A 21,344-nucleotide genomic window follows, 5' to 3' on the forward strand; every position below is an offset into this window, starting at 1 on the left:
GTTTTGTCCTTTATTTTATTTTGCTTACACCTTCCTGGAAAGAAACACAACACAAGCATTTATTGTCTACCAACCAACCTCTACAACATTTATTCATTTCATATCATCAACTCTCTGTAATTATACATCATAAATAAATAACAGTGTTGTAGAGCTAAACACAGCAAATAATAGTAATATACATTCATTTATATAAATTAGGTAATCTTATATATTTTTATATATATATATTTATATATATATGTCCAAGATGACTATCCAGTACATGTGAAAATGAAACAAAGAATGTTTACATTAAAACAATTGAACTATTTATCAGTGTAATATACACCATTCATCAAACTTCCAGTGTCACTGGAATACGTGGCTTTGTTGTTGTTATTCACTCCAGTCAAGGTTCAAGTCACACGTTGTTCAAATCTTCCGTAGTTCTGGAGCTGATGCTTTGTTTCCTGTGGGAGACATGAATATGAGTGACATGTTACACTGGTGTGAAGAGCATTTACAGCACTTGCACTTTTTTATTTCCATTTTCTCCTACTTATAATAGATTTTACTACACTTCAGAGAAATATCCCACTTTCTACTGAAAAACATTTATCTACTGGGGCAGCTGACCATTCAATATTTTGTTCAACAATTCAGATATTTAAGGGTCATCTATGTTGTAACCTAAAGTGGCCACAGGTAGGCGCTAACCAGACACAAAATGTTGTCAATGAAAGTTGATTTATCCTGAATTGCGATGATTGTATTTCCAAAAGTTTTCCTAATTCCTTAGCTGGCTTGAGAGGTACAAAGTAAGTCCAAGGTATTATTATTATTATCATTATTATTATTAGAAGTAGTAGTAGTAATAGTAGTCACTAGCTTTTCTAACGTCTATGAAACTTGACTAAAATACATTTCAGAATTTTAAAAAAAGCTTCCCTAGCTCTTTGGGTATCTTGAAAGGTGCTGTATAAACCAAGTTATTATTATTATTAAAATTATAACATCAGTGTCAAAGAAATAACCCTAATAATCCAATCAAAGCTCTCTCAATCGCTACAGAAGACATAATAATAATCATAGAATGAACTAAACGTGTAAAACAGGCGCAGTGCTCCTTTATATGTTGGTGTTGGAGTGAACCTGTGAAGACTCACCGTAGTTCGTCCAGGCAGAGTTTATTCCTGAGCCGCACGTCTTCACTGATGGGATAGAGGAGTAGGATCATCAAGCCTGTGACAATGAAGGCCACTGGAGCAGCTCCAATCAGCAGCTTCAGGGTGTACACGACAGCAGCAGGCTGTTTGCAGGCACCGGTGTCATAGCCTGCAAACCTACACACACACAGAGACCATTTAAGCACAGGTTAGAGGAAATCGACATCCAGCCTGTCGCGACAACACTCTTCAAATGAGCAAACTCGACCCCCTCTGCACGATGAATTATGCATCAGATCTGGGCTTAATGCATTGTTGCTATGTATCATGACTGGCCGAGCGCAGATACAGAGCGCCGTGCAGTGTGAAAAAATAAACAGTGCACGTGTGGTGTTAACGCAGACTCACTCGAGACAGAGGGTGGACACTCCCAGGGAGATGCCGGCAGCGAACTTGGTGAAGAAGACGTAGAAAGAGTAGAAGATGGCTTCGTGGCCTTTGGAGTAGGGGTTGGCCAGTCTGAAGTCATCCACCACATCTGGCAGCATAGACCTGGATCACACACACGTGCAGAACTGAATTAATATATGTGCATGTGTGCGTTGTCTAAATAGACTCTATCACTCTTCAACATGGTACATTTGAAGCTGATGTGCGTCTGAGACCTCCCTCACGTTACACAACCAGCAGCAATGCAAGAAAAAAAGCAAACCCATGGGCTAAAATTACAGAAGCTAATAACACGATTAGATGATGAGCAGCGGTCTCAGCCCACACACTGGATAAACAATCAGCCCCTTCCAAAATAAACACGTCGCAGTGGGAGGCCCCTGTAATTTGGGGTTTTTAGGGAGATGAGTGAGGAGCACATACACACTGATAGAGAAGACGCTGCTTTACCTTAGGAACTGATTTAACTCAATGATAGTATAGATGATTTATAGTCCAAGCACTTACGTAGCCTCTAATTCTTAAAGATGACATCACTTCTGTGACCATGGTTTGACCTGGGTGAATGCATGGGGGGGCGGGCTCTGGGCAAGAACTCACCACTAACAGCATGTTGGTGCACTGTTGTGTTTTGAATAATGATTGAAATCAAAGGGGACTGACATGAACTGCCGAGCCACAGCGCAGACAAACATGTTGCGGGGCTGGACGTACACAAACAAAATCAGACGTTCAGTTGATTTTGAATGAGGTTATAAGTTGATTTGATGTGAACTGTTACGTGTATTTCATTGTTACACTGTATTTCTTTTAATAGTTTTCAGTCTTTCAGGGGGTTTCCCTGAACCTACACTAGACAGATGGCAGGGAGACGCCTAAACGTCTATTACAAGGTCAAAGACAGAATCTAAGTACCAGAGGGAAACTGAGAGTCTTCATTCTGCCTGGTCCAAGTTTGAAATAAAAAACTGGGGCACCCCTGAAAAAATAGTAGAAACTCTTGATTCATCTGATTTTGCGACAGATGTTTCCTCGTGAAGAAAAAGCATAGTCAGAAGTGATTTGTCAGGATTTTGATCCACTTGATCGCAGCGTGCTCTGAAGTGCTGAGTCTCACCACGGCAGCAGGAGCGAGGCAGCCACACTGAGTCCAGAGGAGACAGCGACGACGTAGGCCACCACCACGTTAGGGATGAACACCAGCATCAAGGTGAAGGGCATGATCCACTGGATAGACAGAACAGACAGATGTTTAAATGCATCATTTATTCTATTTCATGCATACAAATGTTGTGTAGATTTTAAAACCTATATATATATCTTCTAATAACATGATATATTTTTTGGGCCCTGGTTGAGGGCTGCTCTCTCTGAGTGGCGGCATGTTTCTGTGATTAAAAGAAGGATGCCACAGTCCCAAATTTGTCCACAAGGTGGCACAAACATTAGCGCGAACTAGTTTCTGAGGCTGCTGTGGAAAAACCAAAATAAAAACTGCACTCACCGTGATACCGCAGAAAGCTGCTGTCTTTTTCCCAAACCTCTGCAAAAACCATTGCCACAGTGGGATGCTTATCACGGCAGAAACCTGGGTTAACACACACAGAGAGCTCATCACATGATGGTTCAGAAACATTTTGCACTTCAAGGACAAAAACTAAACCACAGACCCCCATTTGAAAAGAGTTTTACTTCTAGTGGTTTTATCATTCGACCATAATAGTCAAACATTCTATCAGTGTGGTTCTTATGGATGAAATTATAGTGAAAACAAATGATTCCCCTTATTGCCAGGGAATCCTTGGTATGAATCTAATGACGTATTCTGAAATAATAAAAGAGTAATGGGGAATATGACTTAAAGTTTACATGATGACAACAATGAGCACAAGTGTGTGTGCAAATTCTACAAGTGCTGATGATTTTGTGTTGTGTAGTCACATTTCCCAGTATGTCTACGTTACAGGTGTTTGAGGGCTTGTGAGGTGAATCTGTGCCTGCAGCTGCACTCACCAGGATGGTCAGCACAATATTCTGGAAGTGATCCCTCAGGTCGGCAGCGTAGGTGCAGAAGAGGACGAAGTTGCTCTGTACCAGCTGCAGAGATCAGAGATCAAACGTTCAGATATTCACTCCGCTCGCTTGTCTATTCAGCAGTGTCGCTGGGCACTCAGCTCGCTGCTCTGAGCGCCAAACTAAGTGACTGGAGAAGCTGCTGACGCCTGTTGTGTGCAGTGATTTATTCCCAGCTCACACAAATGACAACTGACACCTCCTCTGAGGGGGGGTATATACAGTAACAGACGTGATGCAAATGTGGGAGAGTCTAACACTCTGCCTACATGTGACAGACATAAAAAAAAGAAAGGATGCGTGTGGCTGGCATCACCCTCCAGAGTCCTGAGGCTTTAAAAAAACATGAGCTTTCAGTTAAGTGCTCTTCGACATTGATCAAATCAACATTGAGCGCCAGCAATTCTCCTGCATTGTCAGGATCCAGGACCGGCTCCATTTACCGTAATGTCGGGTGTCATGTCTGAGAAGAGCTGCCTCGATAAATTTAAAATTTACCTGAATGGCGACGGTGATGAAGAGGAACGCGGCGGTGAGAGTGAGGTACGGTCCGTGTCTCATCACCAGGATGAAGCCCTGGAAGAACTGGATCTGCTTCTCTGTCCTCGGGGCGTAGGGATCTGAGACATGTGGAATATAGAGCGTGAGCGTGTGCGGGGTATCGGGTATCATGCAGTAAGATAAGGTGGAGGTGGAGATGCCCCTGCATTGCAGTGGAGGCTGTTTGTCCCACTGAGAGTTGACATTTATAGCGTAATAAAGATCGGTGAGTGGCAGGGTTCCAGCCTACAAATGCGTGCAGCTATACTGTAAAAGATGATTATATACATATGTAAGTCTGTAAACATGTCATTGAAATACCTTGTTCCTATTCAAGTATCATCCATGGCATGCAACTCATTCAGCTTAAAAAAAAGAAAGTGAATTTCATGACTTCTGTGGCTTCCATTCAACAAAGGTGCACAGTCAAAATACACCTTGCAGTCAGACATAGATTTTGGAATGTTGAAGTTGAAGGATGCCCCCAGGTTACTAATTCTATCCCCAACTAAAACCGGTACCTCCAGCACTAAGGTTAAGTTTTCATCTGCATTTGTTTGTCTGTTAGTTAGCAGCATTACACAAAAACTCCTGGATGGATCATCACTAAATATGGTGAAAGGATCAGAGAAGAATCCATACATTTCTGGAGCAGATCCTGATTAGGGTTTGAATCCAGGTTATTCTTTCACTGTCTTTAACCTACAGGAGATGTAGGACTGTTTAAACGTTTTCACCATTTTCCCTGTGAATAATTCATAGTTCTTGATGAAACTAATCAAACATATTTAGGGGAATGATATCTATTATTGTGTGTAATTTGGTGCGGCTTGATTTAATTTAAGGGGATTATTGGGAGAATTTTCCTGTGTAGTATTTAAAAAGAAATCATTGCAAATCCTCACATCTGAGAAGCTGGGGCCACATCAAGTTTTACATTTCTTCGCTTAATAAAACACTTAAATGATTCATCAACTATGAGAGTTATACATTTTATGACAGCCTTTTCTGTTCACACACACACGCGCACACACACACACACACACACACACACACACACACACACACACACACACACACACACACACACACACAGAAAGCCTTACCGTCTCTCTCTTTAACTCCCAGGAACATCACCACCGTGCAGATGAGAAACACTCCTCCAATAACACCGGCTGCGATCATGTACACCTCCCTCTGCGGAGAGACAGAACAAACATGCAAAACCTACATCAATCCATCTGTCCTTAAAGAGGTGCGCGCAAATCTATTCTGAGCCTCTGCCTCAATCTTTAATTCATCCTCTTCCCAAATGCCTGAAAAATTTAAGGGACTCTGCAATTTGTCATACGTCTCATTGTGGAGAAAGCTGCCACAGTAGGTGTCAGTTTTTATTCTGACTGGTGTTTTTTTCTTCAAAGTATGATTTACTTTCTGTGTTGTTTTTCCACATCGGTTTAAAAGTGCAAACTCACACGCTTCACACACGCACTGTGGAAATGCAAGCATAAACAGGAAGCAAACCTCAAGTACATCTGCATCCCAAAATACAGCCTTAACCGTTTAAAGCTGAAATACCCCGACAGGAACTGCTCTGCCTTAAACAACCTCTGTTTGTTTGCTGTTTTTTCCATGTGTGGCTCAGCCCAAGCAACTCATTATTATTTACGCACATCAAACGCTCCCTGTTTCCGAGGGCAGACGCAGACGGTGTGCCACCCTCACCAGCGACCGCGGAGGAATTCGGCGGGTGGCTGCGGAGGGTTTGGCACGGCCAGCGGGTCGCCCCTGATAGGGTTCACCCAAAATCCATTGGAAAAGCACCCATTTCAATCCCAAATAGCTGTGGCGCGACCAAAATCCAGGACAGTCTGGACTCTTGGCTTGTTTCATCTTCACATGATAGATTCACAGCAGCGGGGGCCGTGTTTATTTGCAGCTCTGCAAACTGATATGTGGATAAGACTCTGTCAACTCAGTTGCAGTCTCCTTGAAGTAAAAAGACTAATATTCCCAGAGTATTGAATATGGTGTCTTTCAAATGTGCTGGGTGAGGTATAAATAGACTTAATGAGTTACAGACTGTGGAGACCCCTCGGTGTAATGGGGCCACACTTTGGAGATGTGAGGGTGGAACCCCCTTTGTGGTCTTGTGAGGGGAGCCGGCTCAGGATGTCGGGTTCAGATATCAAACAGTGGCGTCTCCTTTCAAACCCGTGGGTTACTTGGGTTGAAACACGAAGCCCATTTGGATGTCAGAACCTGGCGACGCTCTATAATGTGGACCTATTTTCGAACAATCGTCCTTTTCACTCGGGTGTTTAGGAAAAGTAAACCGCCTTGAGCACACACGCTGCAGCTCCATGTTAACCTGACGCTCCCAAAGTTATTTTCAAACCAACTCTGTGGCCTAGTTTGAGCACACCTGGGCTTGACCGTGACACTTACAGCGTGTGACAGGTAGTCCTGCGAGCGCACCAGGCTCTTGACGATCTCTGCCCCGCTGCTGTTGCCAAGGTAACCGGTGGACACGTTGTGAGTCGGGCAGTGCTTCAGCGTGTGAGCGCTGGCCACAATCTGGCCCTGGATGGCAGCTCCCACCAGTGTCCCCAGAACCTCCATTGTCATTCCTGCAATCAAGTGATTACAGATACAATTGTTACAGTCAAGTACATTTATAACTGCTCAGTAACCTCTCTCATACTGTAAGATCTTACGGTAGGCAGTGGCTGAGTCTCTCTCCTTCTGTTCTGTACTCAGGAACATGGTGAGAGCGGAGTAAGGCACGTGGAAACACTAAAATGGAACAAAGAGACACAGTTGTGGTTTAGTTAAAACAACTAATTATTTCATTCTGACACAGCAGCTGGAAAAGTCAGCAATTTGAAACTGTCAACAAGCATCCTTGGTCCCCAGAGGATGAATACGAATACTAATGATGTTGGGGCTACACTGTGATGGACTGCTATTAATGTCATAAGCCATCAAGTCAAAATTCCTATTTGCTTCCCCCGTGTTAGTGGATGGGACATGGGCCAAGGAAAAAATTCACATACAAAGTACATGGTTTTGATATTTTAGGCAGTTCTTATCACAATGATGTAACTGCAATTTTTTCTCGTAAGTCTCAATAGATGCAATAAAAACTGGTATAATGTCATGATGGACAGCTGAGACTGACTCATGATTGGTCGAGAGTGTGTGACCTTGAAACTGCTTCTGACACTACAATCGCTACTCTGCAGACCCCGGATCAAAATGATGCCAAAAGCACAAGATGGTGGCTCCCGTGTCCAGGATATTTTGGCTTCATTCTTTGTTCAATGGAAGGAAGTTGGAGACACGTCGTCAATCTTTTTATACAGTCTGTGGTTGAACTTGCCAAAGATTATACCTAAGACACTCATCACCCATCGCACCTCTTTGGCCTAAATCAGCCTCCCAGTGTCACAAACAAAAGTCGAACTTTTGTCCTCGTTAGCATTTAACATTTGACTCACAATCAGATGGGAACACCCCAGATATCTTTAGTCGTCTTTCATCTACGTGTTCCCGTGAAAAAACGGATGCAAAATATTCTCCTCGCTGACTATATATACTAAACGCAATCTCTGCAGTTTCCATGTTGGCAAACCTCAGATCTGTTTTCTCCTTCCTCACCACCTCTCCCAGAGAATAGGCGAGCAAACCCAGTTCTACTTCGCTTTGTAATTTACACAAGGGCTCAGTCAGCACTGCGGCCAAACGAGCATGCGATGAAAATAAATGCGGCCGTGATTTTTTTTTTTCTGCCTCTTCTGCTGCTTCTACAGCATGTGATTTACGGGGCCTTTCTTGGATGCAAACATTTATAGAATTGCGCGTGAATATTTATCCCATCACGATGGAAGTGAGAAGTGATTAATTTGATGGAAACCCTTTATCCGTTGATTGCATGAGCGGACGACATATTGCACTCTAACCTCTTGTTTACAGACTGCGACCCTCTGAAAGACGGCAGCTGGCCATTCCCAGCAAACGCCACACAAACACCAGATCCAGAGACAATGAAGGGGAGGCTAAAAGAGGTAACCAGCATTTACCCAGCGAGAGGTTCCTGGCAGGGCTGACCATGTACTTATCAAGTAGTTAGAATGACATGCCATTACAGCTCGCCACAGTGCGGCCGCGGCGGTCTACACGCTCTGCAGCACATGTTATATGGGTTACCCCAGAGCAGGGCAGAGCAGAGAGGTTCCATAATAACAAAAGGCAACCTAAATAACTACACTTCCCTTTGAGGTGAAGTATCTGGGCTCTAATCTGCTGCTCGTCTCACAAATCAAACTGTGAATCTCCCCAGGAGCTGTCGGCGGCTGGCATGAGATGACGGCAATCATCTTCTCTTCAAAGTTCGTAGCGCTTTATCTGTACGGTATGTAAAGTATCATCTCTGGTATCAACTGGAGCTTTTATCTATGTTACTCACTGGACGTCCTGCTGGGCAATATGAAGTATCACGCACCAATGTGTTTTTTTTGTTTTTTTATTAAACATGACATACACAGAGGTTCTGAAAGAGCGTGCATGCAACACTTACAGTGATGAGAGTTTGGTAGAGGCAGTAGAAGCCCAGGTACCAGATGAACCTGCCGCCGATGAAAGGAGGAACGAACCAGAGGTAGAAGTAGGAGACCACCAGGAATGGACTGCAACCCACCATCCTGCAGAACACAGACACAAACTTGTGGAATTGGTGAAAAAGCAATAACAACTTTTTTTTATATTTGCCCTACATTTTTCTCGCCCTGAAGGAAGACAATTATATGAATAACTTTTATGCCTCTGTGATTTACAAAAGCAGCCGCTGTCAGCACTTCAAGCCGTCAGAAAATGCATGACAGTGGCTGTGTTATGTAATTTTCAAAGCGGTGTTAAAATCAGACCATATTTCAGGCAGATTACAGTTGGACTAAGCTGACTGCTCAATGATTATGTTGTTGTAAGTATGGCAGGAATCTGTCCTGGGAGGGACACGCAAGCAATGGAATGACCACAATCTTCTAAAACCCATACATATCATTGCACGTACACATGCACACACACACACACACACACACATAAATATGCAGTACACACTCAAGCAAACGCAGCATGAAGCATTTCTGCTGTGTTGTGTTTTTCTCAGGACTTGGGGGCGATACAGTCCATGGACCATGTATAATTCATAAGTAAACAACTGGTATGTGTCATTATGGTTAAAGCAAACAGCTGCATGTTTTAAAAAGGAAGAGGAAAGGGCAGATGATGGACGGTCAACAGTACGAGACATGTGCAAACAGCAATACATCATCGGACTTTCTCCTCCCTTTCTTTTCAAGAGCAAACAGAGAGTATTTGTCATCTGGACTAAAGGCCAGTACCACCAGCACATCTAATGATAAAATATAGGCGCGGATGGAATTTAGGTGACTGTGACAAAACCTGCCGTCGCTCTGACCTCTGACCTCCTCCGCACTGTGAACTATGAAGAGAGAAAGCGGGAGAAAGAGGTAGAGAGAGGCCAGTTTCGTCATTTCTAGCATGGTCCAGCCCGCCCATCCCCACTCTCCTCCCGATTGTTTGCTTAAACAAAGGCGGGCCAACAGCGCTGGTGCTGCAGTATTGACCGCTCGGTCATGTTGAGCAATGAAAGGGCCCCGGGGTCCGCACGGGTGAATGGGACAGTTTAGAATGTTCCTGCAAGATGACTGTGCTCGGGGGGAAGGCATGCATGCTTAAAACACTGTCTGACTGTCTCACCCATGCAGCGACGCATTAATGCACATTCACACCTACAGTTATCTGCACAGTCTTAATTAAGACGGAGGAGGTTGATAGGATGCTGACACTTACAATAGTGTCCTCACTGACTTGTCTGGGACACTTAGAGCAGGCTAATTAGACGATGTGCAGTGGAACAGAGGGGATTTAGAAGAGGTCTGATAGGTGAGAGTGTTTCCTTGGACAATTTTGGGTTTTGTAGTGTTCATATAGCCAAAACATAATAATTACCTAACTACTTTTAGTCAAATATCATGGGTCCTATTTATCCCAGATTTTAGTAGTTGCTGAACTTGAGTATTTCCATTTTATCGGCTTCACACTTCACACCGACCAGAGCTCTGGAGCAATCCTGATGGGACTCATCAACATTAGTGAGGTTTTCGATCCCAACAACAGCAACGATTCTCCAGTTCAGGGTTTTGCGTACTGAACCAAGCTTCATAGAACTTTGAATGAACAGGTGAACAGCTCATCGCAGCGGTGGGGACAAAACGTCAGGGTTTAGATATACAGTTTCAGAAAGAAAGCTGCAACCAGCATCAACACAGGCTAAGAAAAGAGGCAGGTTTAAAATAGGCACTGCACTAGTTATTCACAACTTATAAACCTATCTATAAACAAACTTCGATGTGTAAATTCTCCTTTAAGATTTTACATTGGAAATACTTGAGATATACAGAAGACTGTAGTGTCTGAGTGGGGCCCCTGTTTGTAGTTTTTAGACGTCTGACTTGTCAGCAGAGCCACCAGAGAGTGATTCTCCCTCCAAAATTCTCAGATGGTAATCGTTTAAACAACTCTTTGACACCGAAAGCAAATATCACAGAAATATTCTCCAAAAAGTGAAAACAGATTTGCGCAGCAGAGCATTATTTTTATTTTTCCTTTCTTTCTCTTTTTTCTCATTAATCATCTCACGACCCACCAGATTTACTTTGAGACCCTTTGAGAGGGGAGACTGACGCCCCGGCTGGGAACCATTTGATAAAACTAACCGAGCAAAGTGGTTAGAGGTGGCTGCATATGTATTAAAATACTATGTACTGACGCATTTATTCATCTAATAATGATTCATTAATCTATGTAATATAATGTATAATGATACCAGATTTTGTAAGTGATCATACTTCTTTACTTAAGTGGATTTTACAATTTATTTATAACTGTATTGGTACTTTTACTTATAAATAAAGAAGTACTTCTTCCACCATTGATATTCTCTTACTGTCACATAGTCTTTCACTTACAGAAACAATCTTGTGTGAGAAAAACTACATTTTTACTTGCTTGTGGGATGATGCTCAACTACGATCACAAAATAATAAACACCTCAACAGCCACAGGAACATGTTGGTCTAAATGACTCCATCCTTAAGAGCTCAGGCCAAGATACAAATCTCTTTATGTCTCGGCGTGGATGGGACAGTCAGACGAGGAAAAGCACTTCCTGCTGGATGGACAGAGGGGACTTTCCGAACACACACACACACACACACTCAAACACCCCTACAGCTTCCCAAAGGTAATCAAATCTGATTTAACAGCCATCAGCATAAGCCTGCTGCTGAGCACGACCAGCCACAGTGGACCTGCCCCCCTTCAACACTGTCAGCTTGTGAGTAATCTATGGTTTATAATGCAGAAGGCATAAGGCAGTGTAATTACAGTAAATGTCAGGCTAGTGTGTTCATAATATATTGCACACACACAGACACACACACACACACACACACACACACAAAAGCATACACACATAGCCGATTAAAACTCACCATTGAAAATGGTGATTAATGGAAAATGTGGTCATAGCTATATATAATCTATTAGACACAACCAATGTGTCTGAATTCAGGGTTGCATCCTTTGCATTTTGCTTTGGTGAGACATCAAGCTTGAGTATCAAGTTTCAACTTAACCTAACAGGTAGCATGTTAAAAAAAAGGGCAATAGAACTTTCTTGACGTATCCAACTTCAACTCTGTTATCAAGCTGGTGACAAGTTAGCCAATCACAGAAATCCTCTGTAGACCAGACCGTCTCATTTCGACTTGGTCTTCATGGTCTGCGTGGCCCATGTTGATCGCCTCTTCTTCGTGGGCCGGGAAGACTGCACCTTCCGAAGGATGCAGCCCCTGACTTGAGACACAGCTAAGGACAACTAAACTTGAAGGTCATGAGACACAACAAAGACAACCTGTATGATGTGGGGTTACAGACGTGATGATATGTCACACACCGGCTAAGTTGAAGGAGAGTTTTGAAAGAACGCAGATGAGCTCCCATGGCTGCAAACTTATTGTCGGGCATCAACCGCAAAAAAAACAGAAATGGCCCACGCCCTTGAATTACTGTATGTATAGCTCATCAGAGGGAGCACCAGGAACAGTGTAATTAAAGCACAATGGCTGTTTATGCAGCGCAATCCTCAGGTGAGAGACCTGAGAATAATCTTTTTTAAAATCTGGAGCATGAGGCTTGTTTTTGTTGAGATCTCACACAAACATTAGCGACCTCTGTTGTGTCTGAGGGAGTGGGAGGAAACCAAGACGTGTTTCATAATCTGTCAACAAATTACAGAGCTTTATGCAAGCTCAGCTGTACATCAACAGCAGCAGCACTTAAATGTGTCTTCAATGAGGAGAGTAGGATGATTTACCCAAGATTACTTTCTTGAAATAAAAGAAATAAATCTATTGTCTAGATGATCTATGACCTATTAAATTGTCACATAACTTTGGAGTAGAGCAACAACCCAAAATGGTAAATGGACTATAATTATTTATAATTTCTTGCCTTATCAACCACTCAAATTGCTTTACACTACAAGCCACATCCATCCATTCCCGTGCATCCTTTCTATTCAAACCATTCACACTGCAGTTCAGTATCTTGCCCAAAGACACTTTCACAAGCAGACTGCAGGAGCTGGGTATCAGACCACCGACCCTCTAGTTAGTGTACAGCCAGCTCTACTTTCTGAGCCACAAAACATGCTTCCTAGATTTTCATGATGTAAGGTAATTGTAAATAATGCTTTACAGCTCAGCAATATCAATTTGTGAATTAATTCAGACTTTAATCATTTTCGTTTGTGCCAATAACCTGTAATGACAATATTATAGGTTGTCAGTGTATGTATGCATTTTATCAGATTTTTTCAGAACTGTGTAGCTCAACTTTTGAGCAAACAAAAAAATGCACAGATGTAAAATGTACAGAGTTAGTAAAAAAGAAAAGATGAGGTCTAGAACATGAGAAATACACGAGTAATGGAGAAATACAAGCATTTTTAATCGTAATGTGAGCAGTGAACTCACCAAGGCATGAGTCTGCCAATCTTGGTCCATCTGCTCTTTGTAATGAAAAAACCAACGATGGGGTCAGTCACTGCGCCCCAGGCTTTACCAATGAACAGCACCATAGAGGCCTGGAAGGCTGTGATCTGCAGAGCAGAACAAGGACAGATTGGACTTTACAACACTTGCAGGCACAAAACTACAAAACCCATTAAACATGATCCACACACACTTTCAGAAATACTCTCTAAAGACTTTACCTGAGCGACATCGAGCAGGTAGATTTGCAGGAAGAAGGCTGTGGCGCTGGCAGCCACCTCCTTGGGCGCACCTCCGATAGCGAAACACAGCTTACTGCATAATGTCAACTTCTGGCTCAAGTCGGTCTGCGGGAAGAAAGGTGACAAGGGAAAAAATACTGAGTAAGATGATGGTGTCCTTGTAGGTCAGGATTCTAATGAGCACATTAACTTTTCTGCACTGCAAGCGTTCTTGTGACAACTCACATTCCAGGTGCGAGTGGGGTATGTGAGAAATAAAAGACGACCAACTCTGAAAAAAGCACAATAACTGCTTACTGTTATAAAATATTTATATCTAATGTAATAAACTTAAAATATGGTGACTGCCTCCAAAATGGAAAGCATTTATGGAAACAAATTGTTTGCAAGTCACATATTCATGGCGTGTTATCATAGTTCAAGGCTACGGCCATTAAATGTAAAAGAATAATATATTTAGATGATAATTGGTATGTATTATTCACATATTTCATCAAACTCGTTTCTGGAAAAAGAAGTCAGTGATATAAATAAAGACTGCGTCATTTTTTTGTGAATAAGCGTTGATGATTCGGTCTTAACATGATAAACTGTACGTTTTTATTACACAATCAACAATGAACAACATGTGTGAGCAGATCTTAACCTGAAACCCTTAAAATTCTAACCATCTAAACTACCTTTCCTTTTTTTGATTTTAGTTTTGTTCCATGAATATGTTTAATATTTTTTCCTAATATGGCAAAGACCAGTAACTTCCTGCTCACACGAACGGTAAAAACCTCTCCCCAGACACATCATTAGGGAAGTAGGTGTGTCGCTTTGGAATTAATTAAGTCATGAGAGCAGACTTGTGACTCACAGATAGTGAATACTGGAGTCATTCATAATCTAAATTCTGTCACATTCTACCTCGGGTGCTCAAAATAGCATTCTGTCTCCATCACCTTGTCATTCAGTGATTCAGTGGAATTACTCAAGTACCGACATCATGTGTTGGCTATGGTGTACAGTGGACGGAAGGTGTATTCACTGTGAGGCCTCTGTTTTCTCATAAATTCCACTCCTTTATAAATATGCAAATTGTCTCTAAGTGTGTGTGTGTGTGTGTGTGTGTGTGTGTGTGTGTGTGTGTGATCAGAAGGAGACCCCCGGCTGTTTGGATTGTGGTCTATCTGTGCAGACACTGAGGCTGATGGAGGAGCCTGAGAAACCCACCAAGTCATCCACAGCTCAGTTTCCTCTCTGCTAAAACCATCAGGCACATGACTGTGTGTGTGTCTGTCTGTGTGTCTTTGTGTGTGTGTGTGTGTCTGTCTGTGTGTCTTTGTGTGTGTGTGTGTGTGTGTCTGTCTGTGTGTCTTTGAGTGTGTGTAGAAAGAAGGGCAAGCTTTCATCTTCACACATGAATAAGACAAGACACCACAGTCTCAGGAGCCCAATATTTACGACTGTCTCCGAGGCTGTGCACACAAATCAACCATTGGCTGTTCCCCGCTTCTGTGTACAATCTTTGGTGTCAGGCACACAGACACACACACACACACATACGCACACACACACACAGAAAACAGTGTCACTCCACATCCAGTGGCCCGCAGCTGCTCCCCTCTGAGCTTTATGAAAGAAGGAAATCACCAAAGTAACCACAGCCACGACCGGCATACTGTTATTATCCTGCTCACGTTTTCTCTTCCTCTTTTTTTGTGCCCCATCAAAACACGGAGGGGTTCGAGAACGACAATTACCAGGAGGGAGGTGTGTAATTATTCAATCTCAAGACAAGCGGGTCAGAGGTAAGTAAAGGCTGTGCGGCGGTTCCGACTTCAAAACTCTCTCTTCTCCCACTCTCACTGCAATTACAGCTAATTGGAGAGAAAAAAAATCAAAGTCTCTGGCGTCTGGAGAATGCTGCTTAACTGATGATGTGCAAAAATACTCTGTGCACTGCTCCGTCTCTCTCTCTTTCACTCTAAACACTTATTCTTTCCCTCCAAACTCTTACTGTCAAGCTTGCATTACTGAGTTCTTATCATCAAAGAGGATAAACAGGATATCCCGTCCACTGTTGTCTGGACGCACCAACAAAACCTCATGCACACATGCTTATAGAAACACTCAAAGTGAAGGGAGCATCTGCGGAGCTCGGACCATCAACAAGCAAGGGAGCAAGGGGACAAGGACAGATAAGACTAATCTCTGAAGTTAATGAATCTTTAACTGCTCGGGGGAAAACAATTTAAAATGCCTGAACTGCGCCGCAACTTAAATCAGGATTGAGGATAATTCTACTACAAAGAAAGAAGGAGGGGATAAAAAAAGCTCCTGAGCCAGCTTAGTTATATTCTGCAAATAAAATGCACACACTCAGTATGTTGCATGCCAAAGTTAAGCTGGTCAAATGGATCCATAAAGCAGTTTAAAATGTTGATTTGGTTTTCAAGGTCGTAACACACATTGTGGACACGGGAGTGAAAGCCGCTGGTTTTGTCCCATTACTTCAGATTAGGGATTACGAGTACGAGAGGTGAAATATGTCAGCGATGGCATCAGGCCGCTAAAATGTCAACAGAAGCCCGGGGACACTGGCTTATCTGAAATGGACATAATTTGTAACAATTCATTTATTATTCTCTTAAAAATGTGTAGATGCATGGATTTTTTCTAAAATCTATGTTTTTGATGGATTGGGAGGCTCTTCATACGCTTGAGCTGTGAGAGTTTACCCATTACTGAATAAGGATCCATCATTCTGCCTCATTCACAAAGAGAGGAACATCTTTCATGTATCATGTTCGCCTCAGGCATCCTTATTAGATATGTATCATACATAAAACCTCGAAATTCTTTTCTTGTCCTAGTCCTTCAGATAAATTATTCAATGCCATTCAAACATCTTTACTAGAATAAACTATAATATGTATATTTTTTGTTCTCATTAAACCTGTCATCATTTTTTAAAGAAACATCCATCCAGTGCTCCAGATAGAAAGACTCCGGCCAAGGCTGGATTCAAACCGGCAACTGTCTTGCTGTAAGGCGACAATGCCAACCATCTTACAGAACCATGATTTTCATTATTAGAATATTGTCTCAAACGAATGAATGAAAAAACATCAGATATGCAGTATTTATGTTTATTTAATGTATTATTTAGAGAAAGTTAAACATAGATCTGCCACCATATTTGCATGCACATCATCCACCTCACCTAAGAAGAGTCACAGTAACACACACACACACACACAAAACACTGCGTATTATTAGAGGTTTGGCAGAGACGAGACAGTGGCAGAACTGGTTAGATCATGTGTGGCATTGCCATGGGCACCCGTGAGCCATTGTATCAAAAACAGAAAATGAGTGAGTAACAGCCGTGGCATGGAATTACAAGAAGCACTGTCTGCATCAGGCGGTGTTCTGCCTCCCTAATGGGACAGCACGCCATTTGCCTTGTTTTAACAGTGTGTGCATGTGAGCAGCATCGGTACAGACACTCTCACACTTGAGGAATGCTGCTTTACAGACTTATCACACACTAATGGCATCATGCATTCAGCTAAATGACATAATAGAGGACAAAAAAAACTGACACGCAAGTCACCTCGCTCTGCTTGTGTTTGCAAAATTGAGTATTATTCCTTTCTACTGTCTCGCTTCCTGTCGTGCCCTTGATTATAACTGTCTCGTCACCAAAGTCCGTGGATATCACAGGGATAAAGACAAAAGACAGCAATCACCACCAGGCAGGTCATCCCATCAGTGGGGAGAACCTCTCTCATATGAAAACAATCAACTTCCAGCCATTGAATCCACAATCTGGGGGATTAGAGTTCACAGGAAAACAATGCAGCTGATTACTCACAACCAGATAAGCAACTATAGAGATCACACTTTCCATCTTTTTTCTTCTTCTCTCTCCACATCCAATCATGTCAAGTCGCTCACAGACAAACTTAACTGTAGATGCATGAAATTCTCCTACTACACAGCCAAGGGTAACAGGCATGTGAGGTGAAAGAGTAACAAAACGTGAGATGACAGCCTGTAGAGTAAAAGAAAAGCAGCATCCAAACAGGTGATCTTACCTGCTGAGGTGTTTTGGGGAACAGCGGCTCAGTGGGCTTGATGAGCTTCCCTACAGAGCCCTGCACTCCCCTCTCCCCTTTGGTCATGGCTGAGAGACTGTGCGTGAGGCGGCAGCCGTACTTCTGAGGCTGCGTGTGCGACGATGTGCTGAAGTGTGTGTGACTGTGACTCCTCGTGTGAGCAACGGAGCGAGGAGCCTGCCACTGGGTGGTGTAGGTCGGAGGCTGGAACTGGATGTGGCTCTGACTGCGGGTGTGCTGGGTGTGAGTGACGGCTCCGTGGGCTGGGAGCTCCTCCTGCTCCTCTGTGACAACGGTGCCGCTTACTGCCGCCATTCACATGCTGTTGTGCTCTGGAATGAGGCCACAAGGGAAGGGCAAAGTCAGACACACACATATGCAAAGGAGACACACACATATGTAAAGGAGACACACACACATGCACTCAATAACAAGCATGTGCTGCAACACACAAGCACAAGAATGCAGGCGCATAAAAACACACACATGTATGAGCACAGACAAAGACCTGCTCTTTAGAAAAAACATGAATGTATAAGAGCACAGATGAATACAGATGCAGAGGAATGCACCAAGAAATCACACACACACACACACACACAAAAACACACACAAACATACACACACACAAACACACCCACAGACACACACACACAGTTGTGTCTCCATGACTTTAGAGGACATTACCTTGACTTACATCGAGTCCCAGGGAGACTTACTCTAACCTTAACTAGAGTTCCTACTTGTCTAACCTTAACATTAACCTTAACCTAACTTTACCCTTAACCTAAACCTAAACTAAACCTAAAGCTAATCTTAAACTTACCCCATACCTAAACCTAACCTCAACCTTAATCTTTAACTAAACGTGACCTTAAACTAAACCTTAAACTAACCCTAACCTGACCTTAACCGGAACCTAACCTTAAGCTTGACCTGAACCTAAAGTTGACCCTAACCTTAATCTTACCCCAAACCTAAACTGACCTTAACCTAAACCTAATCCAAACCTTAATTTTACGTAAGCGTGACTTTAACGTAAAGATTAACCTAACCCTAATCTGACCTAAACCGGTACCTAACCTTATCACATACCTTAACCTAAACCTAACATTAACTTAACCCAACCCAAACCCTGGGGGACTTGCAGAACAACACAATTACTACCCTTGCAAACACACACACACGCACACGCACACACGCACACACACACACGAACACACAGTACCAGTCAGTGTACAAGTCATCCAGGTTGTTACCATCACTTGCTGCATTTGACGCGCTTGCACATCTGCTTTTAGAACTAAGCGAACAGGCACGCGCAGAACACGTCGCTGTCCCGTGCAGGACTGTGATGCTGTCTGCTCACATCTTACTATCACTGTTAGTGCATCCATCAAGCAGGCGCTCCTCTGCGCACCGATAACCCACACAAAACACACCAACTGGAAGAAGACACACATCTTACCCCGTGTTGGTGGAGAAGCAGCCGGAGCTGTGGGTCAGTCAGTGAGCCAGGTGCTGGTCTAAGTCAGAGAGAAGAGCAGGATGAGACAGAGACTGCGGAGGATGGAGATGGTCTGCGCGCCTCCACTCTCTCTGAGGTTCGGGTCTGCAGTGACGGAGCTGCGCCCTGCAGCGGCCGTGACGGTAAATACTGTGGGACACCAGTGTGTGTGTGTGTGTGTGTGTGTGTGTGTGTGTGTGTGTGTGTGTGCGTGTGTGTGTGTTCTTGGACTTAATTCCATTTACACAGTCAGATTGTAGGGATTTATTTTCCTTAAAGCCACAACATTTTAATCCCAATGACTTAGATCATTAAATATTTGATTTGAGATAGACATGATTTATGGTAAGGTTTAGGTTTAGTTTAAGGTTAGGTTTAGGATAATGTTAGGTTTAGGTTTAGCTTAGCTTTAGGTTAGGTTAAGGTTATGTTTAGATGAAGGTCAGGATAAGGTTAGGTTTAGATTAGGTTGAGGTTAAGGTTGAGGTTTAGGTTAGGTTTAGCTTATGGTTAGGTTTAGGTTCAGGTTGGTTAAAATTAGGTTAAGGTTAGGTTTAGGTTATGTAAATAGTAAATATGGTTAAGGTTAGAGTAAGTCACATGGCTGTGTGTGTGTGCATGTGTGTGTGTTGGCTGTAAACACACTGTATAAGGCTGTGCAATAAAACATTTCTTTTTGTTATATTTCCTTGAGGCTAACTTAGTGGTTTAGTGTCAGTGACACAGTGTCAGTGACACAGCGACACAACAGTGAGTCGTATGTGCCGATGCATCTTACACCTTGATTGAGAAAACCCCATAACATGTTTCCATCAATACACAAGTATCTAACACACCTATAATCAACGGGAATGTCATTCTCATGCAGTGATGTGGTGGAGGAATGTTTCAATTACAGTTTGGTTCGGTCAATAAATCTGTGGAACGAGGAACTGGAAAGGTGTGTTGCTGTGACAGGAATTCAACAAAGGGACGCTCAAGCATCCATCATGTTTCACATACATATTTTCCACACTGTCTCACCACCATCACCATCATTATAATATAACCATTACCATCATTATAGTGTGTACCAAGATGGCATAAGGTACGTAAGGCGTCAATGCTTAAAGCAGTACAGGACAAAGTGTTCAGACTTGTATTTCCCATAATGGGCTTATTAAGTCTCATGATGCCATTTCCAATAATGCAGATTTGGTCACAACAACATTTAAAATGGTTTACAAATATCAATTTTTATTATTTTACCAACTGAGCAGGTAGTTTGCAAGCTTGTTGGCTGAAATATCCTGTTAGTAAAATGCTCAGAGGGGGAAACAACACAGCACAGAGACACTGCTATGAGGAGGTTTCCTCACCAGTTCACCAGCCCTCCCTGCAGGTCTACTCCCTGTGAAACCAAACCTGTAGAACCAAATACTTTGTTCATAGTTGTGGATTAATTTCACTGTGCCACCTCCCAATCTGAACACTCTGTTGTGTCAGACTGAAGCACAGTCATCGTGATGAGTAAACAGAATTTCGGTTTAGTTTCGACTTTGTCTGGCAGGATTAAGATGTCAGTTTGATTTCCACTGTGGGTATATTTTGCTGTTGGATCTACCTTGATGTAATATGCAATGTGTACAATGCACTCACAGTTGTTTTCATGTTACGTGAGCAATTTACATCTCCACTTAATGCTGTGTTACTTTTGTGCAATCTACGATGTACAGTGCACTCTGTTTTCTCATGTGCAACATATTTAGATTTACGGGTGAACTTATTATTTTTTAATTTATTTTAATTATCTCTCCGTCTGCTTTTGAGCCAGATGGAAAAACATGTTGTTCAGATGTGATGGTGTATAATTCTTGAATAAACAAAACTTTCATACTCTTGATACGATTAAACAAAAGGATGCTTTATAATAAATTATTCTTAGGCTGGACTCAATTAAATCTACTAAAGTATGTTTTTTCTATGCATTTTTCAGGTTTGGGTCCCACACACACACATGCTATTTTTATAGAGCCCTTTCCTTTAAGTCTATATGACTTGTGGCATATTGAGTGCCCTTTGTTTTTCCCCACAAAGCCCCTCATAAGCAGTCCTTTTATCGCAGGATGATTATTCTCCACAGTAAGCCTCTCCTC

The 21,344-nt window shown here is 42.6% G+C and overlaps 1 protein-coding gene across 2 annotated transcripts; it reads right to left on the minus strand.

The window, feature by feature from the left end:
• Positions 1 to 68: 68 nt before the first annotated feature.
• On the minus strand, positions 69 to 19,439 carry mfsd2b (MFSD2 lysolipid transporter B, sphingolipid). Of its 2 annotated transcripts, none has more exons than XM_069514797.1 (15): positions 19,171 to 19,439; positions 17,682 to 18,034; positions 13,573 to 13,698; positions 13,334 to 13,458; positions 8,791 to 8,914; positions 6,929 to 7,007; positions 6,660 to 6,841; positions 5,318 to 5,408; positions 4,170 to 4,291; positions 3,612 to 3,695; positions 3,103 to 3,186; positions 2,716 to 2,825; positions 1,557 to 1,700; positions 1,149 to 1,325; positions 69 to 452 (listed from the first exon to the last, which is right to left on the minus strand). In XM_069514797.1, exons 2-15 carry the CDS (start codon positions 18,015 to 18,017, stop codon positions 404 to 406), a joined length of 1,833 nt encoding a protein of 610 aa, XP_069370898.1. In that variant the 5' UTR covers positions 18,018 to 18,034; positions 19,171 to 19,439; the 3' UTR covers positions 69 to 403. The 2 variants fall into 2 exon arrangements, with proteins under 2 accessions (XP_069370898.1, XP_069370899.1); XM_069514798.1 differs by lacking the exon at positions 19,171 to 19,439 and adding an exon at positions 18,390 to 18,411 and having other exon boundaries at positions 71 to 452.
• Between the last annotated feature and the right edge of the window lie 1,905 nt (positions 19,440 to 21,344).

This window comes from Paralichthys olivaceus, chromosome 19 (genome assembly GCF_024713975.1).
Source record: "Paralichthys olivaceus isolate ysfri-2021 chromosome 19, ASM2471397v2, whole genome shotgun sequence".
NCBI lineage: Eukaryota > Metazoa > Chordata > Actinopteri > Pleuronectiformes > Paralichthyidae > Paralichthys > Paralichthys olivaceus.